Raw genomic sequence first — 21,488 nt, forward strand, 5'->3', positions numbered from 1 at the left:
TCGATTTTTTTCAAATAATTTCTGAAGTAACGTCGATATTTGGATGAAAATTGGTGTTTTGAAGTTTTTTGACATGAGAAATTTTATTTTGATGCCAATATGGAATCCTCCTTGTAGGGGGCGGCACTTGAATATTTTTTAACTCGTTTTAGAGTAATAACTTTTACGGGTTACGGGTACGGACGAAAAGTTATTACACTTCAAGACAGTTAAAACACATATAGGTAGCGCCCTCTCTAAATCGGAGTCATTTTGACATGAAAATGAAATTTCTTATGTCAAAAAACTTCCAGACACCAATTTTCATCCAAATATTGACGTTACTCCAAAACTTATTTGGAAGAAATTTCTACACCCGGTATCTCCTAAACTAAGCATTTTAGGACATACATTTATACGAATTTTTTTACTTACTTTTATCTGCAGAATATACTGCCAAAGTTTCTGGACCACCGTGTATATTATTCTGTTAATTAAATTAATTTTGGAAACAGTAACTTTTTCAAAAATAAAAAAAAAAGTTTATTTAAATTTTTTCCATAGCAACTGTTAAAATTGCCTTATATCTATCAAAAATGGTAGATAAAATAGTAATTTAACCGCAAGGGTAGATTAAATACAAAAAAAGCAGTGCATAGTAATTTCACGACATTGTCTGGGTTAAAATTTTTGTCTTTTTCGGTTTCTAACCGCTACATGACTGCTTTAAGAAAGCTATGAGCTTGCTGTATCTACAAAATTTAGATGTTACTATACTACTACGGAAATTTAAACGGTATAGCCTTTGAATAAGAAGACTAAGGAAGGAGCATAATGCTATCCATATATTCATGCATGGTGGGCGGAAAAGCCACCATAAAAGCTCTCTAGGGTGGGGATCCTTGACAGTTCTGTTTGACGATTCATTTGACACATTTGAATTTGATTTGAAATTTTGTGGATTTGTCAGTCTTTACGGAGCTTATTTTATGTTATTTATTATTTATTCTACTACTGATAGTTGTATAAAGGTAGTAAATCTAGTTGGAAATTGTGGCAGAACTTAAATTATCGCGATTTATCGAAAAAAGACTCTAAAATAGTAGGTTGTGTAGCGTGCGGTAGATCTCGGCAAAAATTGAGTGAAATAATGGAACAACTTTTCGCTAGTAAGTGACTATATAATATACATACATGTAGTAAACCGATCATTTATGAAATTCACTTAAATTAACTAAATTATATATTTTTCTTGCATTTTAGCTTTTATTTATTACTTGTCAAAGATTAGACGTCAAAGAATTTAGATACGTTAATTTGACTTTACCTGCTTCAGTAGCGTATCGGATGTTTGTGTTAATAAATACTTATTATAACTTATCTATTTTTATTAGGAATTATATATTTTATAACATTTATTTTAATAACTACCAACATTTATTCACAACGTAAAATAAAACAACAAATTATTGAGTCTACCCCACGTCTACCCTACATCATAGTTTTACATTTTTTAAATAAAATTAGAACGACACTGATTAACCGGAATTTAAGTCGGCCATATTTGAGGCCCATCGCGGTGTACCTAAGATTTTTGATATGCTCCTTCCTTAGTCTTCTTATTCAAAGGGTATAGCTTATCCTTAACCTTGAAATATCAATGTTTTCATTGACCAGTATTGTACTTTTTAGCATTGAATAGTACGACCATAAACTGGACGGCTGCATTTTCTTTGATTTTTCAGAAAAATATGCTAAAAGTATGTTTTCACTTGATCTTTTTCTCGCAGGTTTTTTAATTGCTTCCATTTTTAAAAAAAATTTATTCCTTCTCATAAGTTATTCGAGATTTAAATGGAAGTAGTTTAGATATGGCGTTTGTCGCCTCGGCCTGAATATCTCTCTTGGTAATTTACTTATTTCGTTTTGAACCATTTCTGGCTCCAATTCAATCAGCAATCGACATGAAAGAGAATTAAAAAATATTGACTCAAAACCATAGACAAACAAATAAAAAGAGACTGACAAATCTCATGGTAAAGAGTGGGACCGCGTTCCCGTAGCGCAACTCAGGATAACAGTTTTGAAACCAATTAGCAGGACCATGGCAGGACGTACGTCTTTATTGCTATCTTTCTTTATTATGTATGTGCTTTATATGAAAAAGAAAGAGATAGGTATAAAAAGTATCGTAAGACATTATCGCACATTCTGGCTGGCGGAAAATTTAAATTAGCCATTATTAGTAGTATTCTTTCATTCTGAAACTGAAAATTTTCACTTAAACTGATTTATTCCCTATACCACGTAAAGGGAACGTGGTGTAGGGAATAAATCAGACTGTAAATAAAATTTCAGAGTTTCTTCATAGTAGGCTGAAAGAATACTACTATTATAGTAGGAAATTATAAAAAAAAGCAAAAATTGTACTCTTTTATTAACATATTTATTTATACATAAAAATAAATAAACTTTTGATAATATAATAACAAAAAATAACAGTGTTTATTCCACCCACCTACCAATTTTAAATGCAGAAGAACTGACTGTTGCAGGAAACGATCGGCCATTTTTTTTAAAGGGCATTAAAAATCTCATTTTCTAAAGAACTGCCTAATTGCAATAACAAAGTGAATATCCAAGCAAAGAAGACTTTACGAGAATCATGATCCTGAACCATTTTCAAATTCAGTTTTAATCCTAAAACAAAAGCAAAATAGGTGTATTAATAAGGTTTCTGGTTACTATAAACCAGCTATAAACTACCTACCCAAAAAATGAAAAGAATTTATTGTATTAATTTGTTATGTTAAGAGAGGCTCGAAATATTTTTGACACTACTACTTCTACTTTTTTCTTAATAAGATGATAAATATAACTACTTACTTTTATTTTACCGGGTGACTTTAACATATCTATCAGAGAAAGGGGGCACCAATACATATAAAAAATAGATGATACTGGTTCCTGCAACAAATAAAATAACAAATAGTAGGCGAGTATAACCTAAAATTATAAGTAACAAAATATAAATACCTATATGGAGCAAAGGAATTTGTTCCCTATCCATATTCATAAGTCAATAAAATGAAGAGTTTAGAAAAAAAGGTAAATCACCAAAAGAAAAATTAACAAACATGACGAATTGTCATGATGTTGTCAACTTGATTGTCATGATGACGAAAACGAAAGGCGATTGTTCTAATTTCTATTTAGAAATTACGTTTTATATGGCTGCTTCTTTCTCTCTTGTTATATTAGAATGAGATAGTGGGCCCAATAGACGTAATGCGCAGATCAACATAAATAGAATGAAATTTTGCGTTCTGAGTTGCGCTACGGGAACGTTGTCCCTCTCTTTGCCATTTAATTTGCCAGTCTCTTTTTATTTGTTTGTCTATGCTCAAAACTGACAACTAAAGAGACAGCTTTATTTATTTGTCAAATTACATAGAAACCAACGCCACGCCAGCCCAGAACAATATTTTTTCTACTCGTAATAAATTCCTTGAAATAATAATTTCTAAATATTTTTTAAAACGTAACTCGCTATGAAAAAAAATCGTTTTATACACGACAAAAAAATTGCATTATTGTCTACCGAAATTAATCTTTTCGGTCTTGTATAAAAAATAACTATTCTTGTTTCTTAAAAGGTGTCTTCCCCTATTCATAAATATACGTAAAAATTAAGTTTTCATTAAAAATACGATGAGCGTAATAATCCTGCAACCGGATCTTACATTATACAATATTAGTGTAACAAAAAAAGAAAATCCTGACATTGTCTCTATGATTAATTATTTGTTTCTGACCGCTTTTCATCCGCTTTTCTCCACTCTTCTTTTGCAGGAGGAAACAACAGAAAACGTGACAATTAGCGAATTAAGCTTCGTACCGACGACGGAAGACGACGGGAAATCCATAACCTGCCGGGCGGAAAACCCCAACGTCACCGGTCTGTTCCTGGAAACTTCCTGGAAAATTGATGTTGTTTGTAAGTACCGCTGTAGTTGGCACACCGAGGCTGACGCTTTTCGCATTTTCTTTACATTTTAAAGTATTGTAGTTATTTATTTATTTATTGTAACACCTACAATAATTCTGGTTGTACAAATGAATTTTAAAGCAGTAGGTTTGCAAGGTAAAGCAATAATACATAAAAAAATATATATCCTTCAAATCTTTCAATTTAATAGCTGTTAGATGGATACAAGCCAATATCTTGATTGTTTGTTAAACGATCTTTTTCATTTTTGGCAGGAAGCTGTATGGCTATAAGACGTACATTTTGCCCAGGGTAAGAAATGCGATACCCCATAGACGTACGTTTTAGTGGGGTTTGATATTTTTCGAGTCAAGAGTAAAGTCTTCAACCAAACTTAAATCATCCATCTTCAACCAAACTTAAATCGATTATTAATTGATAATTGGTTATAATTGATTATTGATAATAAACTAGTTGTTTATCCAGTGGCGTCGTAAGTACTTAAATATAATAATAAAAATAAAAATTACTTATTTTAATAACACACCCTGTATCAATATTTATCAAAATTAGAACTTAAGTATCTTGGGTAAAGAGGATTCAATATAATTTATCAGGTTTGAAATAAATACTGTCCTAAGGGTAGTTTACTCTTGATTCGAAAAATATCAAACCCCATTAAAACGTACGTCTATGAAGCATCGCATTTCTTACCCTGGGCAAAATGTACGTCTTATAGCCATACCCAAGTAGCATTTGGACGCTATCTAACGTCGGGTATACGTCGCGTTCAATAAACCCGACGTTGGGTACCAACGTCGGTTCGACCGCCTGACGACCCTTATTTGCACCTAAATGGGGAATACAGATTCGGGTCGCCTCGACGTCGGTATCCGACCTAATAGGGAATGTAATTCTACCAATTACCAACGTCATATTACGTTGGATTTTAGTTACTTAAAATTCGTCGCTAAGCACTTACGTTACGTCTGGTTTCATATTCGCTACCAAGAATACATAAAAACCTAACCAAACTACCTAATTACAAATGGATTCATAATCACTCCTCAAATAGAACTATAAGTGCCTATCTAATTTCATATTATAATAATTTTGAATCATTAATCCAGACATCAGTTTTGTCAACGGAAGTCACTTTTTTGATATACCTGATTAAAATACTCCGGAAAACAACGAGCGCCTTCAAAAGTAGGTAGATTTATGAAATAAAAATATCTATAAAAAAGTAACTCGCAAAATATTTTTTTTTTATTTTCTAGCTGGTTTAATCATAAAACTGTACTGTGGTTCCCCCCAAACTCAACCTTATCAATATTATTCTACTAGAAATCGGAATGTGAATATAAATTTTAAAAACAAGAAACGATTTTAAAATGGCTGACAATCGGATACTTGTTAAGAATGGCGGATTTCTGTGTGCGACTTAATATGAACTACCAATATACCAATTCCGACCGGGTCTCCAACATTAGTCGTCTCACACGACCGAAGTCATCAAACCGGACGACCGGCAATCGTATTATGACGTATATAATTCCAGCGTACGCCACGTAACCTCACTTTGCGTATCAGTGATTTGTGGATTTGTGCAACTATATCTTAGTTTTTGTTTTCTCTTTAAAACAATGGGCAACCACTTTTTTAAGATAGTATATACAAAATTTAAAAGAATTGGAACCAGTACCTCACATATGGGGGGAGGATGGGGTCTGCTGGTTTCCTAAGCTAAAAAATGAAATTAAGATGCACCAGTGTAATGCAGCATCTCTTCCGGATAAAAAGCATTTGTGGGCGGAGGGAAGACATCACTACTACTATTATTATTTTGCAAAAGCCTCGACCTCTTTCTGTAAAATGTAGATGAATGTCTAAATGCCTTTTTAGTGTTTTTTTAGGCATAATAAAAAACAATAAGTTTGTGTACAAAAACTTTTTATTAGGTTATGTTCATGATGTGTATTAGACCGCAAATGCTACTTAATGGGTTGTATTTACGGACGCAAATAGAGATACGTAAATTAGGTTAAAAATATGAACATAAAATACAACAAAATATAATTGGACGTTACTTTAGGGATTATCAGTGAGACGTATCCTATTCGCACAACGGGTAGACGTCGGGCTAGTTTAAGTATAGGTACGTCGTGCAAGCCAACGTTGGAACGACGTTGGGAAATTAATAAAAATGGTACGTTGTTATTTTGTACGACGACAGATTGTTGGATTTACCGACTCGGATCCAACGACGTCACTTTTAATAGGAAAGCGACGTCACCAGTCGTATCACCAGCACCCGACCTAAATTTGCACAAAGTCTGACGTCGCTTCAGGTCAGATTTAGTTCGAAGTCAGATAGATGCTACTTGGGTACAGCCTCCTGCCAAAAATAAAAAAGATCGCTCAACAGACAATCAAGATATTGGCTTGTATCCATTTTAACTGGGACACCCTGTATAAATTTTTCTAAAATTAATCATCATATTTTCCCTATTTAGGAGCCAAATGAAAAATTTCATATTTAAACTAACATCTAAATAAAAACTACGCACACGTACCATACACAAACGGGCAGCTCGCGAAAAAAATCTAATTACTTCAAAAAATGGAGTTTAATCTACGAATATGGCGGCCGTAAAAATGAACCGGCAACGGAACTCGTAAATTAGAGAAACGCATTAATATCGGATGCAGGCGGAAAGCGCAAGTCGCGATAATTAAAAAAGTGTTTTCGCCAAACAATTTATTCTAACTAATTAAAAGCAGTTTTGTTTGGCGCCAGTAATGGCCGGCAGAAATAAGAAAGAAAGAAATGCGGAGAGGAAAAAGAGGCAGAGCAGAAAGGCCGGGCCTTTTGAAAAATTGCCCATCTGGGGAATCCAGTTGTGTATATTCTTTCCGTTTTCTCGAACATTACGGCCGCGTCTCGGGCAATTTCGCTTTAAATATGATTTGTTAACTTATTACGCTCTCCTCGTAATTCTTCTGGATACGAATCGCCGTTTATTTCATTTACTGTAATTTACTGACGCAAAAGTAAAAACTTTCAATGTGAAATACTGTAGATATTAAAATTTAGAAAGGTTTATAATATTTCTGGATATCTATAATCAATAATGCTTTTGATAGTATCTTGCTATTTATAGGCCAGTAAGCGAACATAAAAATAGGGTCCCAAGTAGCATCTATTTAACTTCGAACTAAATCTGACCTGAAGCGACGTCAGACTTTGTGCAAATTTAGGTCGAGTGCTGGTGATACGACCGGTGACGTCGCTTTCCTATTAAAAGCGACGTCGTTGGATCCGAGTCGGTAAATCCAACGATATGTCAACGTACAAAATAACAACGTACCATTTTTATTAATTTCCCAACGTCGTCCCCACGTTGGCTTGCACGACGTACATATACTTGAACTAGCCCGACGTCTACCCGTTGTCCGAATAGGATACGTCTCACTGATAATCCCTAAAGTAACGTCCAATTATATTTTGTTGTATATGTTCATATTTATAACCTAATTTACGTATCTCTATTTACGTCCGTAAATACAACCCATTAAGTAGCAATTGCGGCCTAATGAACACCATGAACATAACCTAATAAAAAGTTTTTGTAAACAAACTTAATTTTTTTTATTATACCTAAAAAAACACTATAAAGGCATTTAGACATTCATCTACATTTTACAGAAAGAGGTCAAGGCTTTTGCAAAATAATAATAGTAGTAGTGATGTCTTGCCTCCATCCACGAATGCTTTTTATCCGGAAAAGATGCTGCATTTTTACACTGGTGCATCTTAATTTCATTTTTCAGCTTAGGAAACCAGCAGACCCCATCCTCCTCCCACATGTGAGGTACTGGTTCCAATTCTTTTAAATTTTGTATATATATACTCTCTTAAAAAAGTGGCTGCTCATTTTTTTAAGGAGAAAACAAAAACTAAAATATAGTTGCACAAATCCACAAATAACTGATACGCAAAGTGAGGTTACGTGGCGTACGTTGGAATTATATACGTCATAATACGATTGCCGGTCGTCCGGTTTGATGACTTCGGTCGTGTGAGACGACTAATGTTGGAGACCCGGTCGGAATTGGTATATTGGTAGTTCATATTAAGCCGCACACAGAAATCCGCCATTCTTAACAAGTATCCGATTGTCAGCCATTTCAAAATCGTTTTTTGTTTTTAAAATTTATATTCACATTCCGATTTCTAGTAGAATAATATTGATAAGGTTGAGTTTGGGGGAAACACAGTACAGTTTTATGATTAAACCAGCTAGAAAATAAAAAAAATATTTTGCGAGTTACTGTTTTATAGATATTTTTATTTCATAAATCTACCTAATTTTGAAGGCGCTCGTTGTTTTCTGGAGTATTTTAATCAGATATATCAAAAAAGTGACTTCCGTTGACAAAAGTGATGTCTGGATTAATGATTCAGAATTATTATAATATGAAATTAGGTAGGCATTCGAGGAGTGATTATGAATCCATTTGTAATTAGGTAGTTTGGTTAGGTTTTTATGTATTCTTGGTAGCGAATATGAAACCAAAGGTAACGTAAGTGCTTAGCGACGAATTTTCAGTGACTAAAATCCAACGTAATATGACGTTGATAATTGGTAGAATTACATTCCCTATTAGGTCAGATACCGACGTCGAGGCGACCCCAATCTATATTCCCCATTTAGGTGCAAATAATGTTGTTGGTGTTGTCAGGCGGTCGAACCGACGTTGGTACCCGACGTCGGGTTTATTGAACGCGACGTATATTCGACGTTAGATAACGTCCAAATGCTACTTGGGGTATTACCTCCGAATTCTTGACACCCGCACCGATTGACGTGAAATTTTAACAGTGAATAGAGATATATGCAAGAAACAAAAGTTACATAGTAGCGATGTGTGCTTTAACCCTGGGGGTGAGTACCACCTCTTCTCGGGGGTGAAAAATAGATCACCCATTTTAGTTACAAAAATCAATAAAGAGATGAATTCTAAGCAAAAAATGTTCTATAACATTTATTCAGAAAATTAATATTTTCCGAGTTATTTAGGATTGAAAATCTTGGTTTTTCATCTGAAAACTGCATATATTTTTCTGCAATTTTTTATAAAGAACTCGAAAATCTTGCGTTTTATCGCAAAACTCACAAAAAGAAAAAATGAAGCTTTTGGAATAACGAATCGATTCATTTTTTGTTGTTTAACATAGGTGCAGTAATAGCCGAGTTATCACTCTGTAAACTTGATTCTTTATTTTTCGAAGAAAATGAATATGACCGTTTTTAAAGTGCTTGAAAAGTCCTTTTAAATGTCTTTTTTTACAGGTCTTTTCAAGTTCGTAGTTCAAAAACTCGCGGAGTTATGATAAAAATAAAATGATCACATTTTTTCGGAAAAAAATTAACAAAACCTATGACTAAAATCATAAAAATAAAAACTATCAATTTGTAGGAAATTACACGAGCTACAAATTAACCTCTATAGTTGAACAGTCTTGTAAAATGTTGCAATTTAGTTTTCGAAAAATAAAAAATCACGTTTACATAATGATTACTCGGCTATTATTACACCTACGATAATCATCAAAAAATGGATCGTTTAATTATTCCAAAAGCTTCATTTTGGCTTTATATGAGTTTTGCGATAAAACGCAAGGTTTTCGAGTTATTTAAAAAACTGGCAAAAAATATGCAGTTTTTTGATGAAATAAAAAATACAAAATACTGATAAAACTGCTTTTCATTAACACTTGATTAACACTAAAAATGTCGTAAAAATGTTAACCAAAATTTTAAAATTAGTTATATTAATGTACAAAAATACATTGTTTGCTTTGACCTGATAAAATTGCAACAATTTTTTGGAGTCAGATTATTAATTAACTGCAATTTTCTGCCTTACTGTAATACTACTAATTAAAATTAAACTTTAATTAAACATAGAAGGCGTATCGTAACAGTTTTTTATTTAACGTTATATTTTACTAATTAAAAATTGAAAGGGAAGCCCAGCGACAACTCGCTTAGGCATTCCTTTAAAAAGATTAATTACTGTGAACTCGATAAAAAGTTTTGCGTCAGATATGACTTTTCAACAGGCACAAAAAACCGACAAGGAAGAATTTTGAACGAAGTCGCAAAGATAGTTATCTTAATAAAATATCCGTAGAAAAAAAAGCAATCTGTTGAACGCCTCCTTGCATATTAGATGGTTCTTTTAAATATAGGACATTTTCTTTCTTTAATATTTAAATATTTATATTAAGGCGGTTCAAAAAAATCGACAATTTGTTTTTTCAATTTATACTCCAATTTCAATTCATACTCCTTTCATTTATACTGAAAAAAAAGGTTGGTAAATACCTCAAGAAAATGATATCAAGTATGCGCTCGTAATTTTAATAGGAAGGTCCTTCGCCTTCAGTTTTCTATTTTTTCCTTATTGTTAGAAAGAAAAATGCTTATCCCGGTATCTACAATTTGGAAAAAATAGCTCGTCTCAAATGTTTGTAGGAAATTGAATTCTCTACAAAAAAGGTCTCTTAATAGTTATAACTTATAATCTCTTAATAATCTTCTCTTTTTTTTTTGTAAACCGCATCGTTCGAAAGTTATTAAAGGTTGAAGTTTTGTGTGATTTTTTTAAGGCAGATTTCTTTTTTCTAATGAATTTTGTAACTCGTTAACAAAAATCATTATGATACGTGCAAGTTATGGTTTTGTAGGAAACTCACTGGCTCTACAAAAATGGTTTCTTATGATTAGTCGATTAAATTAACCGTTTAAATGATGTTCATCGTCAAACTTCAATACACAATAATTTAAACAGTCTTTGATTAATAATTCGAACAGTTCCAATTTATTTTATGAGTTTCGGGAAAACTTGTACAAATTTGAGTTTTTATGAACAAAGAAATGTTTTAATCTTTGTAGGAAATTGAATTCTCTACAAAAAAAGTCTCTTACAATTTTTTGTAAACCTCGCCGTTCGAAAGTTATTAAAAGCTGAAATTTGATTAGGTATTTTAAGGCAGATTTCTTTTTTCTTATGAATTTTATAACTCGTTAACAAAATCTTATCATGATACGCGATATTATGATATGCTCTACAAAAATGGTTTCTTATACTCATCCTGTATATTTTTATAATAATACAATTTTATTTGCCTAAGTATGTCTATATAACTTTCTTTTATTTGTCTTTAGATCCACCAATAGTCGACCTCAGTCTCGGTACGACTTTGAATCCGGACGACATCAAGGAAGGCGATGACGTGTACTTTGAATGCAAAGTAAGAGCCAATCCACACTGGAGACGCTTGACTTGGCTTCATAACGTAAGTAACTGTAATACAGAAATTTAAATATATTTATCTACGCCAGTGAGTTAAGAAGCTCTTAACGCACGCATTTTGAGTGAGTTAAGAGCATCTTAACTTACACTCCTTGTTTAGATGAGTACCAAAAAGAAAAAAATATTTTGTAAAACATTTATGTTGCACTAAATTGGAAAAATATGTTAATAAATAAATAAATAAATAAATGCCTTTATTGTCAAAAAATTTTTCAATTTGTAGACAAAGGTAAACTAACAAACAAAGTAGAAAAAAAAACAAGGTACACAAACAAACAAACAAAAGATAATACAAAACAGTATATAAATAATATTGTCAGTCTTATTGTTAAAATAAACATTTATAAATGTTTACAATGTCAAAGAACAAAAAATTTAAAATAATATTCAAAAATATTGAGCCAGTTTATAGCAAAATATCAATGACCTCTAAATAAATTAATTTCGATGTCATTAGTAAATATAGCAATAGCAAACATTAGACCAGTGTTTTCAAGATCAAATTCGATTTTCAATTCAAATATAATTCATTTACGGCGTAGAAAGCCTTGTCTAGTAAATAAGAGTTTAATGCTTTGCGAAATGAAACAAATTATGTTATGGATTTGATTTCAAATGGCAGGTGATTGTGCATTTTTTTCGAGTTCTATAATATTGAACTTTTAACTAACTCTGAGCGTGGGGTAGGTAGAAAAGATCTTGCTCCGCGTTCCTGAGTGGATAAGTGTGAGATGGCCTTTCTTGAGAAGCTGATACATGTTTACGTATTAGGCAAACGGAGTTATGAGTACCTTTACATTTCCATAGTTGTGTACTTTTTTTTCGGTGCACCATTTTTTAAACTTAGAGTATGTATATTCTTACTATTCGATACTTCTGTTTTGATCTTGCTGGAAGCAATCCAGAAATGGCTCTGAATGCCTCTTCTTCAATGTCAGAGGGAATACTTTCCGAATCGCTCATTTTTTAAACTAGTAACATCAATATTATTTACTGTCATATTGACATTGTCATGCATGGTGTTATTTGAACAAAGGTATTAAGATAATTGATTTTTAGGATAGGTATATATTTAAGTACAATAATTTTTAAAATGCATTGTGTGTTTTTATAGTTAGACGATTGTACAATACACGCGGGTTAACTCCATTAAGGTACTTGTTTGTAAAAAAGTAAGTAAGTAAAAAATAATTTTACAAATTTTACGTTCCGTACAATACCGGCAAGTAAAACGAAAATAAAACTGAACAATTACTACGTGTGCATCATAATCGTTAAAATTATGAAAAGTAAGTTAATTACAAACCAAACCAAAAACACTGTAATTATACCAAATAATTCATATGATATAAAAGATGTCTATACGTCTGTGGCGGATTTATCTTTTCAAAAAAAGTCCAATGGGTATTTCGCCACTGTAAGAAAATCTAGAAAATAAAATAGTTTTTTTTTTGTAAACGCAGCTGCGTTAATCCAACGGTGACTAATTATCAGCTGTGGTTTACTAATAAGTCGGAAGCAAAAAAACACGAATATCAAAGAATAAACCTATTTAAAATATCTAAATAACTTTTAAATAAGGTACCTAATAATAACTGGGCATTGATCTCAGTCAGAATATTGTGATAGATTTAATAAAATACCAGCTGAAATATTAAAATATATACAGAATATCCCAGGAACAAATTATTCCCTGAAGATTAGTTTATTGTTATATCACACCATTGTTGAATATTTATATATCTATTATTATTTATTTAAAACTAGTTGAACAGGCTAAATTAGTTAACAGTGAAGTCAGAGGTTCTTTTGTTAATCTTATAGTACGGATGATTGATTGCCCGAATGATCTGGAATGATTGAAACCAAGATTTGGCAATTTTTGTCATTTGTTGCTCTATATTTTTGTTTGTGTTGAATTCAATTATTATCTATATGTTTCAATATTTTTATAGATTTAAATATGCTATTTTCTCACTATTTTCTGTTGAATTACTATTCTATAATGTCCAGTATGTTACTGATTGATCAATAATTAGAAATAAGCTATAATATTGCATAACGAGAGCTGTCAATTGAGGAAGATGGCGGAATTCCAAACTTATTTACTTGAAAAAAAAATGTTAGTATGTTTTTTTTCGTGAATGTTTCAGACATTTTAATAGATATTCTGGCGTTCTGGGAGGAGACCAATCCAACGACTCAGAGGTTTATAAAATCACTCCAGCCATTCTTGAGTTTTAAAATTCAGCAACGTATTATTAGAAAAACACAACTTTTAATAGGGATATTTCAAGAAGCCTTCTACCATCTACTAAACATTCTCGTAGCCATTCAGTATTTTAATATACTTTATAATGTAAAAGCCTTTTCCGACAAAGTTATCTTATATTCTAAACTCACTCAGATCGTCTTTCTCCTTCTTCTACGACAATGTAAATAAATTACGTACCTACTACGACAAAGACTGTCTCTCCCTACGTCTTGCTTAAATTACATTATAACATTTCTCATATTTGACCTGATTCCCGTTCAAACTTCCCCCGTCTCTCCAAAATGGACGGGTAGCGCACAAAGTTCATCTTCTTAACTTTCGCGAACTATTCTTCCTTATAATATATTTAAAATTTTAGATCAGTTTTACGGAGGGTGCTTTTCGGAAACTTTTTAAATACGTTACTGGAAAGTATCATGTTTTCCGATAGAATAGTTTTATAAAGATTTAAGTAAATGAAATGGCAACGTAAATGGACAAAACTGATTTTAAGTTATGAAAGAATATAATTTAAAAAAGAAACAGTATTTTTCTCGATAATTTAATTTTTTTTAACAAACTAGATTATATTCCGGTAATATACTGTATGATCGAATGAAAGCGACAGTAAATTATAGAGACAACGAAATGATTATATCCGAAATCAAATATGAGGGGAAGAGGGAATATACAGGGCGGCCCCTCCCATACGACGGGGAGACTCCAAGAAAAACGGGAGTTTGTATTGAAATGAAATTTCGCTAGTATGTTTATGTAGGTTGATTTAGAGCATTTTTCAAAGATATAGAGAGATCTACAGGGTGTCCCCCAAAAAAGTGACATAGTATCAAAGTTGTGTTTTTTTGTAATCGAATACTCTATATGTTAATTGATTTTCGGATTCTAGGAGAAAAATAAAGGCCAGTTTTATTAAAGTTTATATGGCTTAAAGTGTAAGGTTTTTGACATATATAACAATTTCTAAATATGAAAAACAAATTTATAATTTCAATAAAAGTTACCTAAATTGGAATTTACCCGGTATAGCTTATTATGTAGTTATAATAATTATTGTGCTTTAAATCAAATTAAAATTTGACCTGAAAAGTTATACATGTTGAGACAAAATTAATGCTGAACATTCGTCACATTCAAAAGCCAGTTACTCTTAGTTTAAATGGAACACCCAGTATATTATTCCGATATTCAATGGGGAATTCATGTCTCTTCGAAATACACTTGGTTGCCTACCCCTCAAGAAAAGATTTTCCTAGATATTTTCATTTTTATGATTTAGTGGCAGTAGATCTTGATTATTTGGTAAAATCTAGGTGGATGATCTATGATATAGAGAGAATTGATATGATTCTATTAGTGGGGTATAGCAGTGTGCATTCACCAACTAATAAAATACTTAAATGCTCCCGATTTTTCTAGTCTGGACTTTTTTTTATCGAGATATGGTTAAAGACAGTGTTTTCAACACGAAAAATATAATTGTGGGTGCTTTTCGAAGTGGAACTTTACATAGAGAACTAACATGGAAAGATCTTTTGAAAAGAGAATTATTTTATGCAGTTAACATTAATGGAAGCATTTTGAGGATTTGGCTACATATTTTTGTCACATAATTATACGTTTATATATAGTTTTAATTCTGTAATAGTAGTGGAGCAGAGAACATTGAAGCTTTTTTATATATTTATTGTTTTTACAATGTTCACAATCATTTAATAAATTGTTATTCATTTATTTAGAATTTGTACCATTATTTTACACGTCAAAAAATAAACATTAACGTTAGAGAACTCATTCCCCTCCGGTGTCCCCTATATGTTTTTAATATGCGCAATAGCCACGTCTCGTTTTATTTCGTACATTAAAGAAAATTCCACTTCTCCAACTCCCAGTGGATGACATACCAAGAATTTACAACTTTGAGAAACACCTCACTGTAGTATTGAGTAATAAAAAGGATTGGAAGAAAGAAACGCTTACTCAGCATATAAAAGACCATACCATCACGTGGTATACTGATGCTTCCAAAACCAAAGCAGGGACAATGATAGGAGTATTTGGGCCGAAAACTGAATACTCCGAACCAATTGGCATCTACCCCAGTATCCTTCAGGCAGAAATTTGCGCTATCGAAAGATGCGTACAATTTATCTTAGATAGGAACTATCGAAAACAGGAAATTGCCATCCTATCCGATAGTCAAGCAGCACTTAACGCGATCAACTCAGTAACCATCAATTCGAAGTTGGTCAACGAATGCCTAGAGAAGCTCAACAAATTAGGCAAAAAAAATAAAGTCCTCCTACTCTGGGTGCCTGCTCACCAAGGGATGAAGGCAATGAAAAGCAAAATGATCTAGCTAGAAAGGAGCGAACACTCCACTAACTGGACCAGAACCGTTCTGTTCTCCAAACGGGGAACCAACTGAAAGCGGAACTGAAGAATCTGGAAGACTCCATCCGTAACTTGAGATGGGTGTCCTCCAACGGTCTAAGACACTCGAAAAAGTTCCTTAGAACTTATGACCGAGAAAAATCAAAGGTTTTCCTTGATTTAAGTAAAAACAATCTTCGGATTGTCACGGGGTTTCTAACAGGACACTGTCTCATCAACGAATACCTCAGTAAACTGAAACTGAGAAACAACGGCGAATGCAGATTTTGTGGGGAAAATGGGGAAACACCAGAACACCTTATCACTGAGTGCGCCGAGACGACGACCATTCGTACCATGAACCTTGGTACGTCTGATGTCGAGGATGGAGAGCTGTGACGACTTTTCTGTCGTTACCCAAATAGAATGAAAAAAGTATCCGTTGCTGAGGGTTAGAGGAAAGCTGGGTTCGTAGGTAAGGCTTCTGACTCACAGTGACTTTCTAATGTTGTTAAATATTAAAATAAAAAATGATAATATATAGGCTGCAGAGATTTTAATATTGATGTTAAGAATTCAAATAGGTATGGTCAAAAACAGTGAAAAGGGCGCCACTTACTTTGTTTATGAGAGTGGTAAAGTAAGAAACCAAAAAGAAAAATACGATATCACAACATAGCTGAAATAAAGTAATCAACAGCATTAAGGGTCTATTATGTTTCATCAGGAATAAAAAGTCGAAATAACTATCCTACATTAAACATTTATTGAAAACGAACACAAAGTATCATTAATTAGTCACAGTGATCCCAATAAAACCGCAAGTTATTTTAAATAGATTTGAATTTAGTAACTGTATTCTGTGAACTAAGTAAGCTACTTAATAAAAACAGGTGAAATTTATGTATGTCTCAATACGATGATGTTTCGAAACACGTCGTGTACAAAAACCTTTAAAATGAATACGTGTTAATAATTTTCATATAAAATATCATAGCTAAGTAAGATTGTACTGTACAAATCAAATTATAACTTATAACGTTAAATAAAAAAATAATTTTGACTACAAAATGTGGGATAAATAGTGATAATTTACCAGGTTATTAAATCTGTTCTCTCAAAAATTATAAAATAAAAGCGTACCTTGTGTATCAAACTTAAGACTTATCTGTATATAGTTTCTTATGATGTACACAGGTAGTTAGGTATTCTCCAGACTAACAGAAGTGGATGCAGATGACTATGGCAGGAGAAGTCTTCGATATTAGCCAAAAGAACGATTGTAATGTCAGGAACACTGTCTTAAGGTCTGCATAGGTCCATACAAAATGAAAGTGGGTGAAACATACAATAATTGCTGCATTATTTAATTATTATTATTACTGCATACCATGCGGTAATTACTGAGTACCATGTGGTAGTTACTGAGTACCATGTGGTAGTTACTGAGTACCATGTGGTAGTTACTCTATAAATAAAAAATAGTTCTCAAGACAGATACTCAATAAAAAAAACAACTTACGGTCTGAAAATCAGCTTTACATAAATATATTCAAACCATATGCGGATCCAAACCAGTAATTAAATACTCAAATAAACGAAGTAAAAAACGGAAATAACTGAAATAGAATTTAGTTAGATAGGGCTATATAAAATGGCGGATAAACTTACGGTGATCATTCCAAGAAGAAACCAAACAAATACGATCTATACTCTGGATTGCATACTTTACAAGGTTTTCAAATTCCCAAATCGGATACCCATGCAATGGAAATCGAAAAGTGGATTCAGAGTGCTTTTCCCTGGAAAATTTGTCGGACGCCGAAACACGCGTCTTCTTCAGATTCAAATTCCCAGAAAAAAAGTGATATCATATGATCGAAATCATTAGAACAGAAAATCGCAATCCACAGCGAAGTGAGATTGGGACAAGTGAAATGCAATTAAGGAAGTTTGGCATATAGCGAATAGATGGCGCTAATAAACAAGACAAGTGAACTGTAATAGATGAAGTTTGACATCTAGCGAATAGATATTAAAAATTAAATATCGAGACAAGTGAGCTGTAACAAATGGAGTTTGGTATCTTTGGCATCTAGCAAATAGATGGCGCCAATACTAAGAAATTTAAATATAAATAGATTTTTAAATTCAATTTTATTAAAGGAAATAAAAAATGCTACAGTCTCTGTGGAGCCGTCTCAGATACTGGCTTTTCTTATAGCCCTGAGACTGTATGATGAGTTATAACTCGTTATAACTCAAGAAAGGGAAACACACAATAGATCTATAAGGTCGCGGTGATTAACTCCCCTCCTAAACATTCTACATTCTACATTTCGAACATTATGAAAACTATACGGATCATAATATGAATAGTTCCGACTTATAACAAAACTTGTCAATGTTAGTCGGGAGGTAATGAGAACCAAAGACCTAGTTGAAGGAACTATTCCTCTGGAGGAAATAGAACTAAGGAACTAGTTCCTCCCAAGGAACTAGAATTCCCACCTCTAACCTAAAACAACTAAATGCACCTCCATGACAATTCTTCATTGTAAGAAACTGTTACGTTTGATTTTTTTTAGAAAAGAAAACTATAATGAATTTGGCGAAAACATGATCTAATTTAAATCTGTGTCTGAAGTTCACCGAAAAATCAATGTTTACAAATTGATAAGTAAAAAAATTGTCTGAAAGACGAGATCGGAAAATTTAGTGACGCATGAAAGAACAACAGAAACGAATGGAACGGAAACACCCGTAATATTCCTTCGAGCGAATATATATGTGGGACGTCGTAAAGACTTTGTCTTCAAATAATATTTATATCCACCGCCATTATGTTGTATTTACGAGCCGTCGAGTTGTCGGCACGGGAGATATTCGCCGTTTTTTCTAAGTGATATTCGTTTTTTTAACATTTTCCGGGACAAACAGGAAAAGGAGAACGAATAAGAACATATGTTTCGCTTATTTTCGTAAAAAAAATCTTATTTTTCTTTATTAAAATAAATATCATCGGTACACAGATGTTATGACTAAAGGTAAATATTATTTAATTCCTAGGGAAAAAATAAATGTGAAGTTTTATTCAGAACCTCAAAATTAGTGGTTTTAATTAGCGTAGAAGTTTGTTTCTCTAATTTTAATGTAAGCATTCAAAATTAAGCTTTATTCAGAACCTCGCAATTAGTGGAACAAATTAGTGGTTTCAATTAACGTAGATGTTTGTTCCTTTAATTTCAATGTAAACATTCAGAATGCAAAATTTGTGGTAGATATTTTCAATTAGTAGAAAAAGTTATCAAACTTTTAACTTTTTTACTAATTATACTTCAAAATTTACGAGAAATGTCATTTTGGTCTATGATTATCTTTCGTCAAGAGAAATTGTGGTTAGAATTAGAATTAGAATTAGAATAAGTGGGAGGGGGGTTAATCTCTGCGACCTTAGAGATCTATTGTGTCCCCCTTTCTTGAGTTATAACTCATCATACAGTCCCAGGACTTCCTACGGAGACCCGTGTCCCTCACAGTCGAGGAGCTACGACCCAGGCCGGGTAGACGAAACGGAGCTTGTGTCGCTTGTTGGGTTTAGAGGTAGGAGGTGAGCTCCCGACCCCTGGAGAGAGATGGTAGCTTGTATGGCACCCTGGTGGAGGATGGTCTCACGCAAGTGTCAGCCACCTCCCTGTAGTTCCCTTTGGGTTTGGCCCCTTGGAACTTTCATTGTTACTGTTCCCAGTGTCGCCAGGGGTTTCCCCACAGCTTCACCGGTGATGTTTTTATTACTATTATTATCAGATCTCATAGTGTTCTATGAGTCGCTAGAGACAGTCGGTCCACTTCTACAGAGCCCCGCATGTAGAAGTGGTAGGTAAAATACAATGGAGTGCCTCCCCTGGTGCCCCAAAGGTTGAGGCTGTCCGTAGCCCCGCCCGGTATCGTTATATGTCTTGGTGCAATTCCCTGGCCACGACACTACAGTCAGGGACAAGACGATGAGTGAGATGCTTCTTAGACCAAGCCAAGTGCTAGAGGGGATTCCCCCCAGCACCTGACCAGGAGCTTCCCCACCAACGATAAGGTCTTGCATCTCCTAGGGGAAGATTGTGGTTAGAAACAAAAATTTGATTGTTTTATAAGCTAAATATTAGGTTTTCTTTATGGGTACAACTGACTAACGCAAGCTGTTGCTAGGATATTCTATTGATTTTAATTGTATTTTTTAAATACTGTTAATGATCGTAAACTAATAGTTATTTTTTATATACAAGACGATAAAATGGTATTCTATCGTCGACCGAAAAGATTAATTTCCTTGCGATGAAATCGTGAGTGAATTAATTTCGGGCGACGATAATGCAATTTTATCGTCGTGTATAAAACAATATTTTTTTCCATAGCGAGTTACGTTTTAAAAAATATTCAGAAATTATTATTTCAAGGAATTTATTACGAGTAGAAAAAATATTGTGCTGGGTTGGCGTTGGTTTCTATGTAATTTGACATATAAATAAAGCTGTCTCTTTAGTTGTCAGTTTTGAGTCAATATTTTTTAATTCTCTTTCGTGTCGATTGCTGATTGAATTGGAGCCAGAAATGGCTCATAACGAATAAGTAAATTACCAATAGATATTCAGGCTGAGGCGACAAACGCCATATCCAATCTACTTCCATTTAAATCCCGAATAACTTATGAAAAAGAATATACAAAAATTTTCCAAAATTGAAGCAATTAAAAAACGTGCGAGAAGAAATAATTTTTTTTAACCTATCCTCGCTGTTAAAGTATCATTTAATCTACCCTTGCGGTTAAAGTACTATTTTATCTACTATTTTTGATAGATATAAGGCAATTTTAACAGTTGCTATGGAAAAAAAGTATAAAGTGTAGTCGAAACCACTAATTTACTCCACTAATTGCGAGGTTCTGAATGAAACTCTAACAAACTTTTCCACTAATTATACTTCAAAATTTGCCAGGAATATCATTGGCTTTTAATTATTATCAAGTAATATGACAAAGAATAACTATTTCCACAATTGAATTATCCACAGAACTACACACACCGGAAAAATCTAGGGATATCATTTTATTAAATTAAAAATAAATGTTTTGAATAAACAACCACATATTTGTAGGCCGATTCTTTCTACTTCGATTGAAACGAAGTAGTCACACTAGTTATTTCTAAATTTGGGATATTTGCAGAAGTGTTTGTGCATTTTTTGTCAAATGTATAAAAAGTATGTAGCATCAATTGTTCGAATTTAACCTGTACTGGCAATGTTTTTATGATAAATGGCCAGAATTCATTCAAAAAACTCAGTTTAGTATTAAACGACATTATGGAGCGTAGACATCTTAACAGAGACGAAATGCTAAGGACCATGGTTATGCTCGAAGCCGGAATGCGCCAAATCGACGTAGCTAGAGCATTAAATACAACGCAAAGTGTAATATCGCGATTAAGTGTACGCTAC

The 21,488-nt window shown here is 33.0% G+C and overlaps 1 protein-coding gene across 1 annotated transcript in view; it reads left to right on the forward strand.

Moving 5' to 3' along the window:
- Positions 1–21,488, forward strand: part of LOC115888043 (nephrin-like) — a 162,266-nt gene that overhangs the window by 100,722 nt on the left and 40,056 nt on the right. The window contains exons 6-7 of the mRNA XM_030907611.1: positions 3,832–3,976; positions 11,206–11,336. Coding sequence (XP_030763471.1) covers positions 3,832–3,976; positions 11,206–11,336 — 276 coding nt within the window. The remainder of the gene's footprint in view (positions 1–3,831; positions 3,977–11,205; positions 11,337–21,488) is intronic.

This window comes from Sitophilus oryzae, unplaced genomic scaffold, assembly GCF_002938485.1.
Source record: "Sitophilus oryzae breed Bouriz unplaced genomic scaffold, Soryzae_2.0 scaffold_682_pilon_pilon, whole genome shotgun sequence".
In the NCBI taxonomy this organism is placed as follows: domain Eukaryota; kingdom Metazoa; phylum Arthropoda; class Insecta; order Coleoptera; family Curculionidae; genus Sitophilus; species Sitophilus oryzae.